Source organism: Ranitomeya imitator, chromosome 4, assembly GCF_032444005.1.
Source record: "Ranitomeya imitator isolate aRanImi1 chromosome 4, aRanImi1.pri, whole genome shotgun sequence".
Lineage (NCBI taxonomy): Eukaryota > Metazoa > Chordata > Amphibia > Anura > Dendrobatidae > Ranitomeya > Ranitomeya imitator.
In genome coordinates, this window is record NC_091285.1 from 371,692,619 (window position 1) to 371,715,408 (window position 22,790).

General features: G+C 41.5%; 1 protein-coding gene across 3 annotated transcripts in view; it reads right to left on the minus strand.

Moving 5' to 3' along the window:
* The window catches only part of PCLO (piccolo presynaptic cytomatrix protein), a 665,287-nt gene that overhangs the window by 100,005 nt on the left and 542,492 nt on the right, over window positions 1-22,790 (minus strand). For all 3 annotated transcript variants that reach the window (XM_069765158.1, XM_069765159.1, XM_069765157.1), the window contains 5 exons: window positions 17,990-18,098; window positions 10,105-10,172; window positions 9,567-9,778; window positions 5,833-5,883; window positions 126-256 (listed from right to left, as the gene is read on the minus strand). In XM_069765158.1, the coding sequence (XP_069621259.1) occupies window positions 126-256; window positions 5,833-5,883; window positions 9,567-9,778; window positions 10,105-10,172; window positions 17,990-18,098 (571 nt within the window). The remainder of the gene's footprint in view (window positions 1-125; window positions 257-5,832; window positions 5,884-9,566; window positions 9,779-10,104; window positions 10,173-17,989; window positions 18,099-22,790) is intronic.

Genomic DNA, 22,790 nt, shown 5'->3' on the forward strand with positions numbered 1-22,790 from the left:
ACATTTCCACATAAATGTACAGCTTTGGGCTGCTTGATATCTCAGTTTGAATTGATAATCACAGTTAAACGCTCTATATCTATGCAATGTTTATTCAGCAGAACTAAAAATTACATTCAGCTTACCCTCTTCCAGGAAGAAGATAGACTTTCACAAAAGGATCTGAATAACCATTGTTATCTCTAGGAACAAGATTTCTTGCTTGCAGTATGTGAATTATGAGATTACCAAGATGTTTATCATAATTAACTTGAAGCTACAATACACAAAAAACAATGATCCCAAACTTAAATGAAAAGGCATTACAAATAGCAAATAACGTTCTACCTGCCAAATCAGGAATGGCATATTGCGATGAGCAAGAGTTGGTATTTTTTGGCACGGATTAGCTACTGCTCTGCATCCATGTCAAGAAACTTAAACAAGTGGGGAAATGGCGCATATCATTTATTTTGAATGCAAAATCATTGTCAAATTAGGATTGTATTTTGGCTGTGGCTTCAAATAGCTTAATTGTCCACATAGTCGTGTAATGAGAATAAAAGAAATAGCAATATTTTCATACAAAACAAATGTTTTTAACCCCTTAAGCCCCGAGGGTGGTTTGCACGTTAATGACTGGGCCAATTTTTACAATTCTGACCACTGTCCCTTTATGAGGTTATAACTCTGGAACGCTTCAACGGATCTTGGCGATTCTGACATTGTTTTCTCGTGACATATTGTACTTCATTTTAGTGGTAACATTTATTCGATATAACTTGCGTTTATTTGTGAAAAAAACGGAAATTTGGCGAAAATTTAGAACATTTTGCAATTTTACAACTTTAAATTTTTATGCCCTTAAATCACAGAGATATGTCATGCAAAATACTTAATAAGTAACATTTCCCACATGTCTACTTTACATCAGCACAATTTTGGAACCAAAATTTTTTTTTCTTAGGGAGTTATAAGGGTTAAAAGTTGACCAGCAATTTCTCATTTTTACAACACCATTTTTATTTAGGGACCACATCTCATTTGATGTCATTTTGAGGGGTCTATATGATAGAAAATACCCAAGTGTGACACCATTCTAAAAACTGCACCCCTCAAGGTTCTCAAAACCACATTCAAGAAGTTTATTAACCCTTCAGGGGTTTCACAGGAATTTTTGGAATGTTTAAATAAAAATGAATATTTAACTTTTTTTCACACAAAATTTATTTCAGCTCCAATTTGTTTTATTTTACCAAAGGTAACAGGATAAAATGGATGCCAAACATTGTTGTACAATCTGTACTGAGTACGCTGATACCCCATATGTGGGGGTAAACCACTGTTTGGGCGCATGGCAGAGCTCGGAAGGAAAGGAGCGCCATTTGACTTTTCAATGCAAAATTGACAGGAATTGAGATGGGACGCCATGTTGCGTTTGGAGAGCCCCTCATGTGCCTAAACATTGAAACCCCCCACAAGTGACACCATTTTGGAAAGTAGACCCCTTAAGGAACTTATCTAGATGTGTGGTGACCACTTTGACCCACCAATTGCTTCACAGAAGTTTATAATGCAGAGCCGTAAAAATAAAAAATCATATTTTTTCACAAAAATGATCTTTTCGCCCCCAATTTTTTATTTTCCCAAAAGTAAGAGAAGAAATTGAACCTCAAAAATTGTTGGCCAATTTGTCCTGAGTACGCTGATACCCCATATATGGGTGTAAACCATTGTTTGGGCGTATGGCAGAGCTCGGAAGGGAAGGAGCGCCATTTTACTTTTCAATGCAAAATTGACTGGAATTGAGATGGGATGCCATGTTGCGTTTGGAGAGCCCCTGATGTGCCTAAACATTGAAATCCCCACAAGTGACACCATTTTGGAAAGTAGACCCCTTAAGGAACTTATCTAGAGGTGTGGTGAGCACTTTGACCCAACAAGTGCTTCACAGAAGTTTATAATGCAGAGCCGTAAAAATAAAAAATCATATTTTTTCACAAAAATGATCTTTTCGCCACCAATTTTTTATTTTCCCAAGGGTAAGAGAAGAAATTAGACCACAAAAGTTGTTGTGCAATTTGTCCTGAGTGCGACGATACCCCATATGTGGGGGTAAACCACTGTTTGGGCGCATGGCAGAGCTCGGAAGGAAAGGAGTGCCATTTGACTTTTCAATGCAAAATTTACTGGAATTGAGATGGGACGCCATGTTGCGTTTGGAGAGCCCCTGATGTGCCTAAACATTGGAACCCCTCACAAGTGACACCATTTTGAAAAGTAGACCCCTTAAGGAACTTATCTAGATGTGTGGTGAGCACTTTGACCCAACAAGTGCTTCACAGAAGTTTATAATGCAGAGCCGTAAAAATAAAAAATCATATTTTTTCACAAAAATGATCTTTTCGCCACCAATTTTTTATTTTCCCAAGGGTAAGAGAAGAAATTAGACCACAAAAGTTGTTGTGCAATTTGTCCTGAGTGCGACGATACCCCATATGTGGGGGTAAACCACTTTTTGGGTGCATAACAGAGCTCGGAAGGGAAGTAGCGCCATTTGACTTTTCAATGCAAAATTGACTGGAATTAAGATGGGACGCCATGTTGATTTGGAGAGCCCCTGATGTGCCTAAACATTAAAACACCCCCCAAGTGACACCATTTTGGAAACTAGACCCCCTAAGGAACTTATCTAGATGTGTTTTGAGAGCTTTGAACCCCCAAGTGTTTCACTACAGTTTATAACGCAGAGCCGTTAAAATTATTATTTTTTTTCTTTCGCAAAAATTATTTTTTAGCCCCCAGTTTTGTATTTTCACAAGGGTAACAGAATAAATTGGACCCCAAAAGTTGTTGTCCAATTTGTCCTGAGTACGCTGATACCCAATATGTGGGGGGGAACCACTGTTTGGGCGCATGGCAGAGCTCGGAAGGGAAGGAGCGCCATTTGGAATGCAGACTTAGATGGATTGGTCTGCAGGAGTCACGTTGCATTTGCAGAGCCCCTGATGTACCCAAACAGTACAAACCCCCCACAAGTGACCTCATATTGGAAACTAGATCTCCCATGGAACTTATCTAGATGTGTTGTGAAAACTTTGAACCCCCAAGTGTTTCACTACAGTTTACAACGCAGAGCCGTGAAAATAAAAAATCCTTTTTTTTCCCACAAAAATGATTTTTAGCCCCCCAAATTTTTATTTTCCCAAGGATAACAAGAGAACTTGGACCCAAAAAGTTGTTGTCCAATTTGTCTCGAGTACGATGATACCCCATATGTTGGGGTAAACCCCTGTTTGGGCGCACGGGAGAGCTCGGAAGTGAAGGAGCACTGTTTTACTTTTTCAATGCAGAATTGGCTGGAATTGAGATCGGACGCCATGTCGCGTTTGGAGAGCCCCTGATGTGCCTAAACAGTGGAAACCCCCCAATTATAAATGAAACCCTAATCCAAACGCACCCCTAACCCTAATCCCAACTGTAACCCTAACCACACACCTAACCCTGACACACCCCTAATTCTAATCCCAACCCTAATCCCAACCGTAAATGTAATCCAAACCCTAACCCTAACCCTAGCACTAACCCTAGCCCTAACCCTAATGGGAAAATGGAAATAAATACATTTTTTTTAATTTTATTATTTTTCCCTAAGGCTAGGTTCACATTGCGTTAGGGAAATCCGTTTAGCGCTAGCGGATTGCACTAACGCAATGTCTTTTTAGGTGTCGTGTTTAGTGGTCGCGTTAACGTCCCCGCTCTGGAAGATCGGGGATCGGACCTCGGGCGCGCCGCGGACGCTGCAAGCAGCGTCTGAGGTGCGCCACAAAAGAACGGCACCTTGCTAGCGCGAGCCGAAAATGGCAAGCTCTAGCGATGCGCTACACCCGAAAATCACATTGCTGTCAATGGTTGTGCTAAGGACTCGTTGCACGGCGTTAATTGTGACATTTTCGCCGTGCAACGCTGTCCGTTAGCGTTAACCCATTAACGCAATGTGAACCTAGCCTAACTAAGGGGGTGATGAAGGGGGGTTTGATTTACTTTTATAGCGTTTTTTATATCGGATTTTTATGATTGGCAGCCGTCACACACTAAAAGACGCTTTTTATAGCAAAAAAGTTTTTGCGTCTCCACATTTTGAGACCTATAATTTTTCCATATTTTGGTCCACAGAGTCATGTGAGGTCTTGTTTTTTGCGGGACGAGTTGACGTTTTTATCGGTTACATTTTCGGACACGTGACAGTTTTTGATCGCTTTTTATTCCGATTTTTTGTGAGGCAGAATGACCAAAAACCAGCAAATCATGAATTTCTTTTGGGGGAGGCGTTTATACCGTTCCGCGTTTGGTAAAATTGATGAAGCAGTTTTATTCCTCGGGTCAGTACGATTACAGCGATACCTCATTTATATCATTTTTTTTATGTTTTGGCGCTTTTATACGATAAAAGCTATTTTATAGAAAAAATAATTATTTTGGCATCGCTTTATTCTGAGGACTATAACTTTTTTATTTTTTTGGTTATGATGCTATATGGCAGCTCGTTTTTTGCGGGACAAGATGACGTTTTCAGAAGTAACATGGTTATTTATATCCGTCTTTTTGATCGCGTGTTATTCCACTTTTTGTTCAGCGTTATGATAATAAAGCGTTGTTTTTTTGGCTCGTTTTTTTTTTTTACTTACGGTGTTCACTGAAGGGGTTAACTAGTGGGCCAGTTTTATAGGTCGGGTCGTTACGGACGCGGCAATACTAAATATGTGTACTTTTATTGTTTTTTTGTTTTTTTTTTAGATAAAGAAATGTATTTATGGGAATAATATTTTTTTTTTCTGCTTTATTTAGGAATTTTTTTTTTTTTTTTTTTTACACGTGTGGAAATTTTTTTTTTTCTTTTTCACTTTGTCCCAGGGGGGGACATCACAGATCACCGATCTGACAGTGTGCACAGCACTCTGTTAGATCGGTGATCTGACATACAGCCGGGCAGGATTAGAGCTGCAGCTGCAGCCTGATCCTGACCCGGAAGTGCTCCCTGCAGGACCCGGATGCAGCCCGGCGGCCATTTTGGATCCGGGGACTGCAGGGAGAAGACGCTCGGTACACGGTGAGTACATCACCGTGTACCGATCGTCTCAGGGAAGCCCGCAGGGAGCCCCCTCCCTGCGCGATGCTTCCCTGCACCGCCGGCACACCGCGATCATCTTTGATCGCGGTGTGCCGGGGGTTAATGTGCCGGGAGCGGTCCGTGACCGCTCCTGGCACATAGTGCCGGATGTCAGCTGCGATAGGCAGCTGACACCCGGCCGCGATCGGCCGCGCTCCCCCCGTGAGCGCGGCCGATCGCATATGACGTACTATCCCGTCACTGGGAATTAAGTCCCAGGTCACCTGGACGGGATAGTACGTCATATGGGATTAAGGGGTTAAGTAGGGAAGTGGTTAAGAATGTAGCCTTGCAGTACTCGGGTCCTTGGCTCAAATTTCTCTAGGATGACATCTGCAAGGAGGCTGCACGCTCTTCCCTTGTTTAAGTGGGTTTCCTCCATGTACTCGTTTCCTCCCACACTCCATACACATGCTAAGAAATTTAGATTGTGAGGCCCAAAGGGGACAGTAACATAGTAACATAGCATGGCCAAAAAAAGACATTTGTCCATCCAGTTCAGTCTATATTCAATCAGAATAAATCCCCAGATCTACGTCCTTCTAAAGAACCTAATAACTGTAAGATACAATATTGTTACGCTCAAGGAAGACATCCAGGCCACTTTTGATGATGATGATGTCTGTAAAGTGTTGTGGAAATCAAAGGTGTTTTATAAGGGAGTACATTTAATTAATAAGTACCTGGATTTCACCAGTGATTGGATGGGAAGGTGCTTTCACAGCGTCAGTAGACTACAAAAAAAAAAACAAGAAATGCTAAGTAACTAATGCAGATGTTTAGATAGATGAGGTTATTGCATTTCAATTCACACACAAGAACATAGTTGCTCAGTCATTGCTAAGTAACAGTGCTGCATCTCCATGGAGTTTGCATACACTACTATTGTTCACAGAGGTTTATTCTGAGGAAAATCATTTTCCACTCAAGCATAATAATATGTTTATCTGGAATTAGTCAGTCAAATGCCTCCTTGATGGTATTGCATGATGGCTACATATATTGCCTGCATTTCTCTGCATGAGGACACCAAACATTGGCAATGTTGAGGTCAGTAGATGTAGTGGCTGGCCAAGGAAACTTAAGGTACCGTCACACTGAACGATATCGCTAGCGATCCGTGACGTTGCAGCGTCCTGGCTAGCGATATCGTTCAGTTTGACAGGCAGCAGCGATCTGGATCCTGCTGTGCCATCATTGGTCAGCGCAGAAAGTCCAGAACTTTATTTCGTCGCTGGATCTCCCGCAGACATCGCTGAATCGGCGTGTGTGACGCCGATTCAGCGATGTCTTCACTGGTAACCAGGGTAAACATCGGGTTACTAAGCGCAGGGCCGCGCTTAGTAACCCGATGTTTACCCTGGTTACCAGTGTAAATTTAAAAAAAAACAAACACTACATACTTACATTCCGGAGTCTGTCCTCTCTGGCGCTCTGCTTCTCTGCACTGTGTAAGCGCAGCGGCTGGAAAGCACAGCGGTGACGTCACTGCTGTGCTCTGCTTTCCGGCCGGCGCTTAGTGCAGGAAGCAGAGCGCCAGAGAGGACAGACGCCGGAATGTAAGTATGTAGTGTTTGTTTTTATTTACGTTTACGCTGGTAACCAGGGTAAACATCGGGTTACTAAGCGCGGCCCTGCGCTTAGTAACCCGATGTTTACCCTGGTTACCAGGGGACTTCGGCATCGTTGGTCGCTGGAGAGCTGTCTGTGTGACAGCTCTCCAGCGACCACACAGCGATGCTGCAGCGATCGGGATCGTTGTCTAGATCGCTGCAGCGTCGCTTAATGTGACGGTACCTTTAGTACAGCAAATGAATGACACATCATTGTTAATTCACTTTAAAGTGTCTAGAAGTGTTATCAGCTCAGAACTGGCAGCAACCAGTGAGACCCAGCTACACCCATCTACTGTTTGGAGAAGTTTGGCCAAAAGTGGTCTTCATGGTAAAATTGCAGCCAAAAACCATATCTTCAACATGGAAATAAGATGAAGCAACTCAATTATACACAAATACATAGTAACTGGGGTTAAAAAAATGGCAATAAATGCTCTGGACAGATGGGTCAAAATGGGATATATTTATCTGTATCAGGGCAGTTTGTTCGCCAGAGGGCTAAAGAGTAGTACAATAATCACTTTCTACAGGCACGAGTGAAGTATGGTGGAACTTCCTTGCAAATTTGGGGCCGCATTTCAGCAAATGGAATTGAGAATTTAGTTAAGATTATTGGTGTCCTCAATGCTAAGAAGTACAGGCAGATACTTAACCGTCATGCAATTCCATGAGTCGGATTAACGTCAAACATTACTATGCAGCAGAATAACGATCTCAAACATTACGCCAATGTAAATAAAACAGTTTTCAGCGTAAAGAAGAACAAGGTGTCCTGGAAGATGATGATAGGACTTCCACAGAGCTCTTTCTCAATATCATCCAGTCTGACTGGGATGACAGAGACAACAAGATTTTTTCAATCCTAAACCCACAGAAGATCTGTGGTTAGCTCTTCAAAATATTTGGAGCAACCTCCCTGCCGAGTCTCCTCAAAGACTGTGTGCAAGTGTACATAAAAAAATCATGCTGTTTTAAAGGCAAAGCGTAGTCCAACAAAATATCAATTTAGATTTATCTCTTGTTCATTCACTTTGCATCTTGTCAGTTGATAACTATAAACTATTACACTCCATTTGTGAAATACTCCTCACTGTTCAGCATTTTTTCAACACTTATGTAACACTTTTGCAGATTACTATATATGTTTTATATTTATACAAATATTGCCGAAAGTGTTGGTGCCCTTGAAATTGTTCCAGAAAATGAAGTATTGCTCCAAGAAAATTATTGCGATTGCACATGTTTTGTTATACACATGTTTATTTCCTTTGGGTGTATTGAAACAGCACTATGGGATGGAGGATATGTATGATGGGCATATGGGCTTGGGACTATGGGATGGAGGATGTGTATGATGGGTACATGGGCACGGGACTATGGTATGGAGGTTATGTATGATGGGTATATGTGCATGGGACTATGGGATGGAGGATATGTATGATGGGTATATGGACAGGGGACTATGGGAAGGAGGATACTCATTATAATTTGTAATAACTAACCACAGTTAGTTACTATGCCTGGGCAATGCCAGGCTCTTCAGCCATTTTGTTATAATGAAGCACTCTTAAGACGGAACTATGGTGTGGAGGATGTGTGATGGGTATATGGGCACGGGACTATAGGATGGAGCATATGTATGATGGGTATATGGGCATGGGACTATGGGATGGAGGATGTTTATGATGGGTATATGGGCACGGGACTATGGGATGGAGGTTCTGTATGATGGGTATATGGGCACAGGACTATAGTATGGAGGATATGTTTGATGGGTATATGGGCACGGAACTATAGGATGCAGCACATGTATGATGGGTATATGGTCACAGGACTATGGGATGGAAGATATGTATGATGAGTATATGGCACGGGACTATGGGATGGAGGATGTGTATGATGGGTATATGAGCATGGGACTATGGGGTGGAGGATGTGTACGATGGGTATATGGGCACAGGACTATGGGATGGAGGTTCTGTATGATGGGTATATGGGCATGGGACTATAGTATGGAGTATATGTGTGATGGGTATATGGGCACGGGACTATGGGATAGAGGAAATGTATGATGGGTATATGGGCACGGGACTATGGGATGGAGGATAATCATTATAATTTGTTATAACTAACTACAGTTAGTTACTATGCTTGGGCAACGCCAGGCTCTTCAGCTAGTTGATTATAATGAAGCACTCTAAAGACCAGGTGTGGACTAGTGATGGGTGAGTATACTCGTTACTTGAGATTTCCCGAGCATGTGCGGGTGTTCTCCGAGTATTTGGGTGTGCTCGGAGATTTAGTGTGTGTCACCGCAGCTGCATCATTTGCGGCTGCTACACAGCCTGAAAACATGTGGAGATTCCCTAACAAACAGGAAATCTCTGCATGTATTCAGGTTGTATAGAAACCACAAATCATGCAGCTGTGGTGACACAAGCTAAATCTCCGAGCACGCCCAAATACTCAGAGAACACCCGAGCATGCTCAGAAATCTCGAGTAACGAGCATACTCGCCCATCACTAGTCTGGACATTTTTCTTGCTTACATTATTTAAAACCATCCATTTCCTATATTCTGACTGCATATTCAATTCAAATCTAGTGATTCAGATAATTGGTAATCTTGCCACACAACCAAATTAAACGTGCCATAAAATCAAGTTTCGAACAGTCAGTAATTTGCACAATCTGTTTTATAGCGTTTCTTCCCCATAGTTGGACTACAATGTTCTATGCAGTCCTCACACCTACTTCTAATTCTACACTTCTCGTTCATCCAACCACCATCTTGGAGTTACCTTGCTGCTGTGCCTTTTCTTGCTTACAGAAGGGGAGCCAGGTTGTCCAGGACTTGGCACGGCACTCGAGGCTGCTGATGTCGTTCCTGAATGGATATATGAGCCTTTCTCCATTCCAGAAGAGACAACAGAAGGTGTCTGCTGCTGGGAAACCTTCTGGAGTTCAGCTGCTAGTTGTTTAGGATCCACTCCAGGGGACTTTGTTTTCTCTACTGTAATGAGGCATAACGGCATAATGAGCACTCAAATAATTGACACACGTGAAACTAAGGAATTGGATTAGACCAGAAAAGATATGCTTCTTTTCCAAAAACAACCACTTTTGTCCACAGGCTTCTTTAAAATTTTAGCTAAGCATTGCAGATGTGAATATGGATGAGCTGTAATAACACAGCCTGTAAACACGAATGAAGGTGTTCCTAGAAAAAGAGATTACTTTTTTTCTTATGGGTTTTAAATGAATATTTCAATTTGTTGTTTGCTTAACAACTTCACAAACGAACAATTACTTTATTAGATATTTATCTATATTTCTTACCAGCCTTTCCTGGGTCATGCAGCTCTAAATTCTGTGGTGTTGCAGAATTCGATAACATGCTAATGTCCCTGAAAGGAAAAGGAAAATATGAGAAAGAGGAAAACAATGAGAGAGGAAGGATCTAACATGGGGTATAGAAGCAGTGTGGTAATTGGAGTTAAATATTGTAGTTTAAATATACAGATCTAGCAAAAGTTGCCATAGTTTGGCTAACACATCACCGGGATATCACCGCACAAAGAGTGGAAATCAGGAACTGACTTGACATTGGTCAACAGCTTGTGCAGTGTTAAAGGGAACCTGTCAGCACAGCATAACTGTTCAAACCAAGTACAGGCGATCTGTCCCCCTTGTGCCATGGATTGGCCAGTGGACTGGCACACAAATGAACCCTATTATAATTCAGTTCAGGTAAAACAAACTTTACGGTCAGTTTAATAAATATAGAGTTGGTATTTGGACCGTGATGCGCAACCAGGCCATGCGTCCCCTGACTCAAGCTCAACAGCCTCAAAAGGCAGGATGTCAGATACCGGTCTGGTGACAACTTGAACTGTGCATGTAAAACCATCTTAACACCAACTCAGTGTCTCTAACACACATGCATACAGAAGAAGGAAGTTAATACTGTGAGTTCAGATGCCAGATACCTGTGATAAAATCAACAGTGAAAGCTAAATAAATTTTACTGAAAACTAGCAGAGGATATACAGTCATGGCCAAAAGTATTGACACCCCTGCAATTCTGTCAGAAAATACTCATTTTCTTCCTGAAAATGATTGCAAACACAAATTATTTGGTATTATTATCTTCATTTAATTGGTCTTAAGTGAAAAAACACAAAAGAGAATGAAGCAAAAAGCAAAACATTGATCATTTCAAACAAAACTCCAAAAATGGGCCAGACAAAACTATTGGCACCCTCAGCCTAATACTTGGTTGCACAACCTTTAGCCAAAATAACTGCGACCAACAGCTTCCGGTAACCATCAATGAGTTTCTTACAATGCTCTTCTGGAATTTTAGACCATTCTTCTTTGGCAAACTGCTCCAGGTCCCTGATATTTGAAGGGTGCCTTCTCCAAACTGCCATTTTTAGATCTCTCCACAGGTGTTCTATGGGATTCAGGTCTGGACTCATTGCTGACCACCTTAGAAGTCTCCAGTGCTTTCTCTCAAACCATTTTCTAGTGCTTTTTGAAGTGTGTTTTGGGTCATTGTCCTGCTGGAAGAACCATGACCTCTGAAGGAGACCCAGCTTTCTCACACTGGGCCCTACATTATGGTGAAAAATTTGTTGGTAGTCTTCAGACTTCATAATGCCATGCACATGGTCAAGCAGTCCAGTGCCAGAGGCAGCAAAGCAACCCCAAAACATCAGGGAACCTCCACCATGTTTGACTGTAGGGACCATGTTCTTTTCTTTGAATGCCTCTTTTTTTCTCCTGTAAACTCTATGTTGATGCCTTTGCCCAAAAAGCTCTACTTTTGTCTCATCTGACCAGAAAACATTCTTCCAAAACATTTTAGGCTTTTTCAGGTAAGTTTTGGCAAACTCCAGCCTGGCTTTTTTAAGTCTCGGGGTAAGAAGTGGGGTCTTCCTGAGTCTGCTACCATACAGTCCCTTTTCATTCAGATGCCGACGGATAGTATGGGTTGACACTGTTGTACCCTCGGACTGCAGGGCAGCTTAAACTTGTTTAGATGTTAGTCGAGGTTCTTTATCCAACATCCGCACAATCTTGTGTTGAAATCTCTTGTCAATTTTTCTTTTCCGTCCACATCTAGGGAGGTTAGCCACAGTGCCATGGGCTTTAAACTTCTTGATGACACTGCGCACGGTAGACACAGGAACATTCAGGTCTTTGGAGATGGAATTGTAGCCTTGAGATTGCTCATGCTTCCTCACAATTTGGTTTCTCAAGTCATCAGACAGTTCTTTGGTCTTCTTTCTTTTCTCCATGCTCAATGTGGTACACACAAGGACACAGGACAGAGGTTGAGTCAGCTTTAATCCATGTCAACTGGCTGCAAGTGTGATTTAGTTATTACCAACACCTGTTAGTTGCCACAGTGAAGTTACAGGTGCTGTTAATTACACAAATTAGAGAAGCATCACATGATTTTTCGAACAGTGCCAATACTTTTGTCCACCCCTTTTTTATGTTTGGTGTGGAATGATATCCAATTTGGCTTTAGGACAATTCTTTTTGTGTTTTTTCGTTTAAGACAAATTAAATGAAGATAATAATACCAAATAATTTGTGTTTGCAATCCTTTTCAGGAAGAATTGCAGGGGTGTCAATACTTTTGGCCATGACTGTATATATATATATATACAGAAAGAAGACCAAAGAACTGTCTGAGGACTTGAGAAACCAAACTGTGAGGAAGCATGAGCAATCTCAAGGCTACAAGTCCATCTCCAAAGACCTGAATGTTCCTGTGTCTACCGTGCGCAGTGTCATCAAGAAGTTTAAAGCCCATGGCACTGTGGCTAACCTCCTTAGATGTGGACGGAAAAGAAAAATTGACAAGAGATTTCAACACAAGATTGTGCGGATGTTGGATAAAGAACCTCGACTAATATCTAAACAAGTTCAAGCTGCCCTGCAGTCCGAGGGTACAACAGTGTCAACCCGTACTATCCGTCGGCATCTGAATGAAAAGGGACTGTATGGTAGGAGACCCAGGAAGACCCCACTTCTTACCCCGAGACATAAAAAAGCCAGGCTGGAGTTTCCAAAAACTTACCTGAAAAAGCCTAAAATGTTTTGGAAGAATGTTTTCTGGTCAGATGAGACAAAAGTAGAGCTTTTTGGGCAAAGGCATCAACATAGAGTTTACAGGAGAAAAAAAGAGGCATTCAAAGAAAAGAACACAGTCCCTACAGTCAAACATGGCGGAGGTTCCCTGATGTTTTGGTGTTGCTTTGCTGCCTCTGGCACTGGACTGCTTGACCATGTGCATGGCATTATGAAGTCTGAAGAATACCAATAAATTTTGCAGCATAATGTAGGGCCCAGTGTGAGAAAGCTGGGTCTCCTTCAGAGGTCATGGGTCTTCCAGCAGGACAATGACCCAAAACATACTTCAAAAAGCACTAGAAAATGGTTTGAGAAAAAGCACTGGAGACTTCTAAGGTGGCCAGCAATGAGTCCAGACCTGAATCCCATAGAACACCTGTGGAGAGATCTAAAAATGGCAGTTTGGAGAAGGCACCCTTCACATATCAGGGACCTGGACCAGTTTGCCAAAGAAGAATGGTCTGAAATTCCAGCAGAGCATTGTAAGAAACTCATTGATGGTTACCGGAAGCAGTTGGTCACAGTTATTTTGGCTGAAGGTTGTGCAACCAAGTATTAGGCTGAGGGTGCCAATACTTTTGTCTGGCCCATTTTTGGAGTTTTGTGTGAAATGATCAATGTTTTACTTTTTGCTTCATTCTCTTTTGTGTTTTTTAATTTAAGACAAATTAAATGAAGATAATAATACCAAAGAATTTGTGTTCGCAATCATTTTCAGGAAGAAACTGAGTATTATCTGACAGAATTGCAGGGGTGTCAATACTTTTGGCCATCACTGTATATATATATATATATATATATATACCATACTAGCTGAAGAGCCCAGCATTGCCCTAGCATAGTAACTAACTGTGGTTAGTTATAACAAGTTTTAATGATTATCCTCCATCACTTAGTCCCGTGCCCATATACCCATCATACATATCCTCCATCCCACAGTCCCGCGCCTATACACCCATCATACATAACCTCCATCTCATATTCCCGTGCCCATATACCCATCATACACATCCTCCATCCTATAGTCCAGTGCCCATATACCCATCATACACATCCTCCATCCCATAGTCCCATGCCCATATCCCCATCATACACATCCTCAATCCCATAGTCCCGTGCCCATATACCCATCACACATATCCTCCATCCCATAGTCCCATGCCCATATACCCATCATACACATCCTTCATCCCACAGTCCCATGCCCATATACCCATCACACATCCTCCATCCCATAGTTCCGTGCGCATATGCCTATCATACACATCCTCCATCCCATAGTCCCATGCCCAGATATCCATCATACATATCCCCCATCCCATAGTCCAGTGCCCATATACCCATCATACATATCCTCTATCCCATAGTCCCATGCCCATATACCCATCACACATCCTCCATCCCATAGTTCCGTGCTCATATGCCCATCATACACATCCTCCATCCCATAGTCCCATGCCCAGATATCCATCATACATATCCCCATCCCATAGTCCAGTGCCCATATACCCATCATACATATCCTCTATCCCATAGTCCCATGCCCATATACCATCACACATCCTCCATCTCATAGTTCCGTGTTCATATACCCATTATGACATCATCTTCGCCATGGCAATCATTATGACATCGTCGCCATGGCAACTCATTATGACATCATCATCACCATGGCAACCATTATGACATAACCATCACCATTACAACCTATTATGACATCATCGTCACTATGGCAACCATTATGACATCACTGTCGCCATTGCAACCTATCATAACATCATCGTCACCATGACAACCATTATGACATTATCTTTGCCATGGCAACCCTTATGATATCATCGTCGTTATGGCAACCATTATGACATCATCGTCGATACACACACATACACCCATACACAAAAACCCTGTTTATATACAGTATACATATATATATATATATATATATATATATATACAGTATCGAAAGGTGCTTCTCCGAAACGCGCGTTGGGGTGGAGGCGTGCTCCTGTTATGATCTGGTGGCCTAGGAGCAGCATGAGACGTACTCTGGAGAAGGTGGTACTTTTACTTACCGCAAACCCTGAACTAGCAGCGCAACTAGAAGTAGCCGTGGGGGGTACCTAACACTCCCTAGACCCCTCGACACAGCCTAAGAACTAACTACCCCTAAAGACAGAAACGGGAAAACTATCTTGCCTCAGAGAAAACCCCCAAAGGATAGACAGCCGTCCACAAATATTGACTGTGAAAGGAGAGGGAAATAACATACGCAGACATGAAATCAGGATTTAGCATAGGAGGCCATACTAGCTAAAAAGGAAGAATAGGACAGAGTACTATGCGGTAGGGTTGAGCGAAACAGGTCGGCCACTTTCAGAAGTCACCGACTTTTGGCAAAGTCGGGTTTCATGAAACCCGACCCATGTGTGGGGTCGGCCATGAAGTCGGCGATCTTCTGAATGTGGTATCGGAATTCCGATCCCGATTTCCGATATGTTTGCAATATCGGAAATCGGTATTGGAATCCATATTTAATGTAAAATAAAGAATTAAAATAAAAAATATCGCTATACTTACCCTCTGACGCACCCTGGTACTAACCGGGAACCTTCCTTCCTTCGAATCAGCGCTTCCAGGACCTTGCGGTGACGTCGCGGCTTGTGATTGGTCGCGCGGCCGCCCATGTGACCGCTCGCGCGACCAATCACAAGCCGCGACGTCACCGCGACGTCACGCAAGGTCCTTCAAGCGCTGATTCTTAGGAAGGAAGGCTGCCGGAAAGAAGCAGGGCGCGTCCGAGGGTGAGTATATACCTAATATCGGAAATCGGTATCGGAATCCATATTTAATGTAAAATAAAGAATTAAAATAAAAAATATCGCTATACTTACCCTCTGACGCGCCCTGGTACTAACCGGGAACCTTCCTTCCTTCGAATCAGCGCTTCCAGGACCTTGCGGTGACGTCGCGGTGACGTCGCGGCTTGTGATTGGTCGCGCGGCCGCCCATGTGACTGCTCGCGCGACCAATCACAAGCCGCGACGTCACGCAAGGTCCTTCAAGCGCTGATTCTTAGGAAGGAAGGCTGCCGGAAAGAAGCAGGGCGCGTCCGAGGGTGAGTATATTAGGTATATACTCACCCTCGGACGAGGGTGAGTATATTAGGTATATACTCACCCTCGGACGCGCCCTGCTTCTTTCCGGCAGCCTTCCTTCCTAAGAATCAGCGCTTGAAGGACCTTGCGTGACGTCGCGGTGACGTCGCGGCTTGTGATTGGTCGCGCGAGCGGTAACATGGGCGGCCGCGCAACCAATCACAAGCCGCGACGTCACCGCGACGTCACCGCAAGGTCCTGGAAGCGCTGATTCGAAGGAAGGAAGGTTCCCGGTTAGTACCAGGGCGCGTCAGAGGGTAAGTATAGCGATATTTTTTATTTTAATTCTTTATTTTACACTTAAAAGGTGGACAGCAAAAACAAAGCCAGGACTTATCTTTGTAGAAAAGCACAGCAATCAGGAGAGACCAGAAGGGATGTAAATCCTCCAAAAACAATGGACAACTGGCACTGACTAAAGGATAAAGCAGGACTTAAATAGCCCAGCCCAAATTGCAAAAAATGGATACACCTGATAAATGCTGCGATCCAACTACCGCAGCACTACCACTCATAACCACCGGAGGGAGCCCAAGAGCAGAATTCACAACAGCTCCCTAGACATCTCGATTACATCTACTACAAGATGATTATGCTGATCTTATGCATTGACTCATTAATATGTGCCTTAGTAATGATTGACTCTGAGGGGTGATTATGACGGATTGTACCTATTGGGATTTAGCAGTGTTCTTGTCTATATGCCTACCTTTGTATATTTTGGGTCATGTGTTATGGGTCACGTGTGTATATATTGGAGAGGTTAGGGATTATTACATGTCCATTGGTATATGCCCAGGGAAACGTTCTTGAACAGCAACTCTTAGGGTTATGGTTTTTTGATTCATTCCCTTTTTTACCTATGTCTGTAATTTTAAATACTAAAGTTAATAATTTGGACCAAAGTATCATCCTTTCCTTGTGTGTGGGTTTTGTAAACTGAATGATGATAGGTCACAGAGTCCTTTAAATCTATGGGTATCTGATTTAAATAATTGGACATTGTACAATATGCAGATACGCCTTATCAAAGTCGAAATCTGTTTCCCCAGACTTGGTTCTTTGTTCACATACGATAATGAGGTGCTCAGTTCACCTTCCCAGCTAATTGCTTTGCATCTATCTCCACCCACTGTGTTATTGATTGACAGCTCTTTCTTTACAGATGCCAGAGGATGGCAGGGAAATATAAGAAACAAGTAGGTGGGAAGATGCTGTGAACTGCTTTGCCATACCCAGGGTGCACCATGTGCTTGGATAGTATATTTGAATAAAGAACAATTTCAGGCAAATGCAGTAATGAATTTGGACAATAAAAGTAAGATTTTTATTAGGGCTATTTCTCCTACAAGGTGATATGCTTGGTTTGGACAGTCATTTTGTGCAGAGAGACTCCTGTTAATGTTTGTTAATATTTTGAAAATGGCTTGCGACCTATAAGTGTTGGGTAATTCTGAGCCAAAAGAAGTTGTTAGAGCAGGGGTTGGGAACCTCGGGCCTGCGGGCCATCCTTGATGACCTTTTATCTGGCCGCCAGGCAGAATCCTGGGGACCGCAGTACTTGGGCCGGCAGCTGTATTTTGATGGCCACTGGCCCATTAATTTCTTCTTGCACTGTGATCACCCACATGCAGTAGTCACTGTTGAGCGCTGAAGCACGTGCCAGTGTCAGGAAGTACCTTTTGGGTGGAGTTAGAGTGCAATTTGTATGGCCCCCGAAGGATGGAATAAATATCCAAATGGCCCTTGGCAAAAAATAGATTCTCCAACCCCGTATAGAGTGTGAAGATTATGTATTAAATACATATTGGCCAGAGAAGATTCCGTAATAAATGTATAAAGAACAGTTTTGCACAGATGTAATTAGTAATATACTGTAACACATAGAAAATAGTGAAAATAGGAATGTAAGGGAAACTCACAGTCTTACACAAAGGTCTGCTTCCCCACTTGACTGACTAATGATACTCTGAACTTCTTCATACGTCTTTGCAGTTAATTGAAAACCGTTCCATTCTAATACCAGCATTCCTGAAAAGATAATCCAGATAATTTACATAATTTATAGAACTTAACAGCAAAAAAGTTGTCAGTTTTAAGCTACCATGTTATCCTTATGTTCCATAAGTCTATTCACTTTGGTTAAAGGAGTTTTCTAGGTTTAGAAAAAAATAGATATAAAAAAATGACAATATGAAAAAAATTCTTAATTTTCCTTAATCACCAAATCCGTTTGTTTTGTCTAGGGAGGTAATCACTATAGTCATATTGTTACACTAGCAGAATACTATGCTACAATGTTAATGGTACAAGTGTCTCAGAGCTTGTGAAGCTCCGCTGCTGTGACCTGGAGGCAACCTATACCTCGATACCTCGAATCAAGTAAGTCAGTGTAGAGAGACGTGTGAGTGGACTCTTTCAAGCTCCAGAACCCCTAACTATCTCCAGCATTATATCAGAATATCCACTTCTTTTTAGAAATGAAGAGGGTTGTGAACATTTCTTTTGCACATGCACTTGTCCGATTAAAGGGCTGCTCTCAAGTTTGAAAGTTATCGCCTATCCAAAGGATAGCAAATACCTTTCCGATCGCTAGGGGTCTGACAGCCATGGACACCACCGATTCCAAGAACTGAGGATTGGAGGGCGATCATGTATAATTCCTCTCCACTCATACTAAAATGAGTGCCGAAGATCAGCCAAGCACTGTGCTCAGCAATCTTCGGCGCTCTCAAAAACAATGAATGGTCGATTTCAGCCTAATTCGGCCAGGGAATTCAGTTCCGATGTTCTTGGGATCACTGCGGACCACAGCAGTCGGACCTCCAGTGATCAGATAGTTATCCTCTATCATTTAGATAGAGGATAACTTTTAAATTCGAGAGCATCTTCTTAATATTCTAAGACAGGTTTCTGTCGATTGAACAAGTCACCAGTCATTTTACCTCCCCAAACAAAATGAATGTGATTTGTTAATTAAGTGTATTTTGAAATGAATTCATAACATTTTTTTATTTCTTTTTTTCATTCCCATAGATTGCCTTTAAGTGTGCACATATTGTAAACGGTGAATCTTAAAACACGTTTTGTGCTTCGTTGGTATGCAAATTAACTCTATTCTGCATGCCCTAAAAGATCAAAGTATGTTTACATAACCACAATATTGTTGCATTGTACAATGAATTAGAGATAATTTTCTAACCCGTTTATTATTTTCTTACTTAAAATGTAATGCCAAACAAAAGATGCAATTTTTCATTTTGCCCAGTGTAAAACTTCTGATCTGGCTCCCAAACTCAAAGGCATTGATTAGGATTACAAAAGAAAATCGGATTCAAAGAGAACGTAAAATACCGGACACAGCTCATGGGCAACATAGGTGCTTTTTAGAGGAAAAAAAATCTGAACCTTTTTTACTATAAACAGTGAAAATTGACTTGTTCTATATTAACTCAGATAATTAGGCTATATCAGGACCAATACAATATATGAGAGCAGTATAATGTAGGGTCAGAAATTCCAATTCCATCAAGGTATAACTTACTGGGCTCCTTGCTGCAGTTTTGATAAAATCTCTGTTTTATCTGCTGCAGATCTACTAGCTCTGTATAACCCCGCCCACACAACTGGATCACAGATTTCTGTGCATACTGTGCATAGGCAGAAAGCTGCAGGTTTTCTAGTCCTCTAGTGATAATCTCTTGATGATAAAACCATGATTTTATCAAACCTACAGCAGACAGCCCAATAAGTGACGGCACTGGAATCAGGTTATCTGTCTCTACATTTTAACCTGGTGACAAACTTCCTTTAAGGCTATATTCACATGTTGCTTTTATGCTGCTTTTTGTTTGCAGCCAAAATTTGCTCTCTTGGCAGTAAAAGAAGCTGCTCACAAAAAGCAGGTTTTGCTGCGGTTTGCTGCATTTTTTGCGGAAATTCTGGTGCTGTACATGTTTAATAAATTTAGTTTCTGAAATCTTTTAGCTTTTTCTAGTAAAAAGAAACTGTAAAAGCAGCTTTTAATTTGCATTAAAAAACACTGAAAAAACGCAATGTGTGAACATACCCTAAAAGTCCACTGTGGAAATGTTGGTCTGTCGACAACCTTCATCGCAGCATGAAGAGCTACCAAGTGGTGTTGTCATGAGCTGCTTTGGGAGTCTTAAAAAATGAGAGTTTGGGGGGCAGCACAGGGTTTTAATTTGGGGAAAAAGCCAAATTACACTTATCTTAATAATTATTTATTACTCCAAATGTATGCTATAAATATTCTGATTTAACAAGTATACAAAAACATTTTTTTTCCTATTTAGTGATTAAAACAAAACAATTTGTGTCATTCATGCCTATGTCCATCTACTCGTTGCTATAAGGGATTATTTCCATGAGTGTGGAAATTAAAAGTGTGTAAATTTTGGTGGATGCCATATCGCGGGTCAATTTAATTCTAGTAACGTAGATTTATACAAACCACAAAATTCATAGTGCACTATGATATAGTGTATCCGAAAATTTTTTTCAATGAATGTGAATTCTTAAAGTAGCGTTCTCTCTCATAAAATGAAGATGAATTTCTCAAAAATGGAAACGTCAAAAACAACATTATGGTGTCATTTAAAATTAAGATGTGTGTTAATGGATACTTTTGGGTGGAAAGTGCAAGGGGCATATTTCACTTTACTGAGTAAAGAAATAATACATTTTGTATAGGTTGAAATTTGCCAAAAAATATTTTTGTTTTAAATACTTTTATGTGCTGCTTTAAGAAGAAATCTCACATTCTCATTTTTCACACAGCAAGCTGAAATATTGGAGGACGGCACAGAAGGAATGTCCACTGCAAAATGGTACAATCATCACTTACAAAAACTAAAATGGATCTTCGTACATGTTTTGCGGTAATCCTGTGCTGTGGCATAACAAAATCCAAAAATAACAGATTGATAACATTGCATGAACCTGTCGCACCCACCGCACAAACATTTAAAACACAAATAAAATGGGTGTTCCAGCATATAAATTTGGCTATAATGTTGTAAAAAATCATAAAATGTAAGACAAGCAATATCCAAAAACCTGAATTATTGGAAAAAACAGTGACTTATGGCCAATATCAAATGTGTCTGCTGTAATTCCACCCACTGTTCAGTGATCCACGTCCTTGTTGGATTGTGAATGTGTCATGCAGGTTATCTATCAAGGAACAGTGGGTGTGACTACCGCCTTTACTGATCACTCCCGCAGCACTGTCCAGATGACTCATAGACTGTGATAGAAGTTAATTTTCTCTGCGGCAAACATCAGGGCAGTAAAAGGTATTTCTACACACTATACCAACATGACATTTGGTGAATAGTGAAAACTCTGCTGACACTCTCTTTCAGGCTTGACGATACACTTTTTTTTTGCCTGTTTTATATTTTGGAAATGGAAAACCAATAGCTCAATTTGCATAAAAACTTGGCCGTAGTGTATAACTGGCAAATAATATCGTCTTAACCCAAAGTTTTCACTGCCATCTAAAGAGAACGTTGTGAAGAGGATACAGGATTGTATCTTAATTAACCAGACAACTATTTTTAGCGAACCAAGAAGAATAGACTGTCATCAATACTTTTGCTTGTGTAAGTCGACACTATTAAATTGTAAGCTGATATTTCATATAACATAGTGTGCTCTTATCTTTGATGATTAATGATGATTGCTGATATGCTAATTATGCATTGTGTTATGCAGCCAGTTTGTTGACTTCGAAAGCAGAGAGGGAAAAACTATGCAAACAGTTTAAATAATCAAGTAATGATACTTGATCTCATCACCATTCTTCCCCTTATCTGTGATGATGGACTAAAGGAAACTTGTTAAATCTAAAAATAGGTTACATGCCTCTGTATAAAGAGACTAAGAAACAGAGAGACTGAGAGAGACAGCCAGAGATTCTGCCAAGACATCCATACATCCAAAAGGACCAGAGACAGAACAGCAACTAATTTACATCATGGCTCCATCACGAGGGACATGGAGCTATCATTCTACAGGAAACAACCTAGGGTGTTATGACCTGGTGGTCAGGACAATAATGGACCTGGTGGTTAAGAGCACACGGAATGACCTGATAGTTACTGATAATAAAGGACAAGCTCTGGGACGTGGGAACTCTGCTGACCGCAATCCCTAATCCTATCACACACACTAGAAATAGCCGTGGATTGCTCCTAACGCTCCCTATGCAACTCGGCACAGCCTAAGGAACTAGCTAGCCCTGAAGATAGAAAAATAAAGCCTACCTTGCCTCAGAGAAATTTCCCAAAGGAAAAGGCAGCCCCCCACATATAATGACTGTGAGTAAAGATGAAAATACAAACACAGAGATGAAATAGATTTAGCAAAGTGAGGCACGACTTATTGAACAGACTGAGGATAGGAAAGGTTGCTTTGCGATCAGCACAAAAACCTACAAAAAGACCACGCAGAGGGCGCAAAAAGACCCTCCGGAGACGCTCCCTCTACGTCCCAGAGCTTCCAGCAAGCAAGACAACAATAAAAATAGCAAGCTGGACAGAAAAATAGCAAACCAAAGAAAATACAAGCAGGAACTTAGCTTCTGCTGGGAAGACATGTCACAAGAACGATCCAGGAGTGAACTAGACCAATACTGGAACATTGACAGGTGGCATGGAGCAAAAATCTAAGTGGAGTTAAATAGAGCAGCCAGCTAAC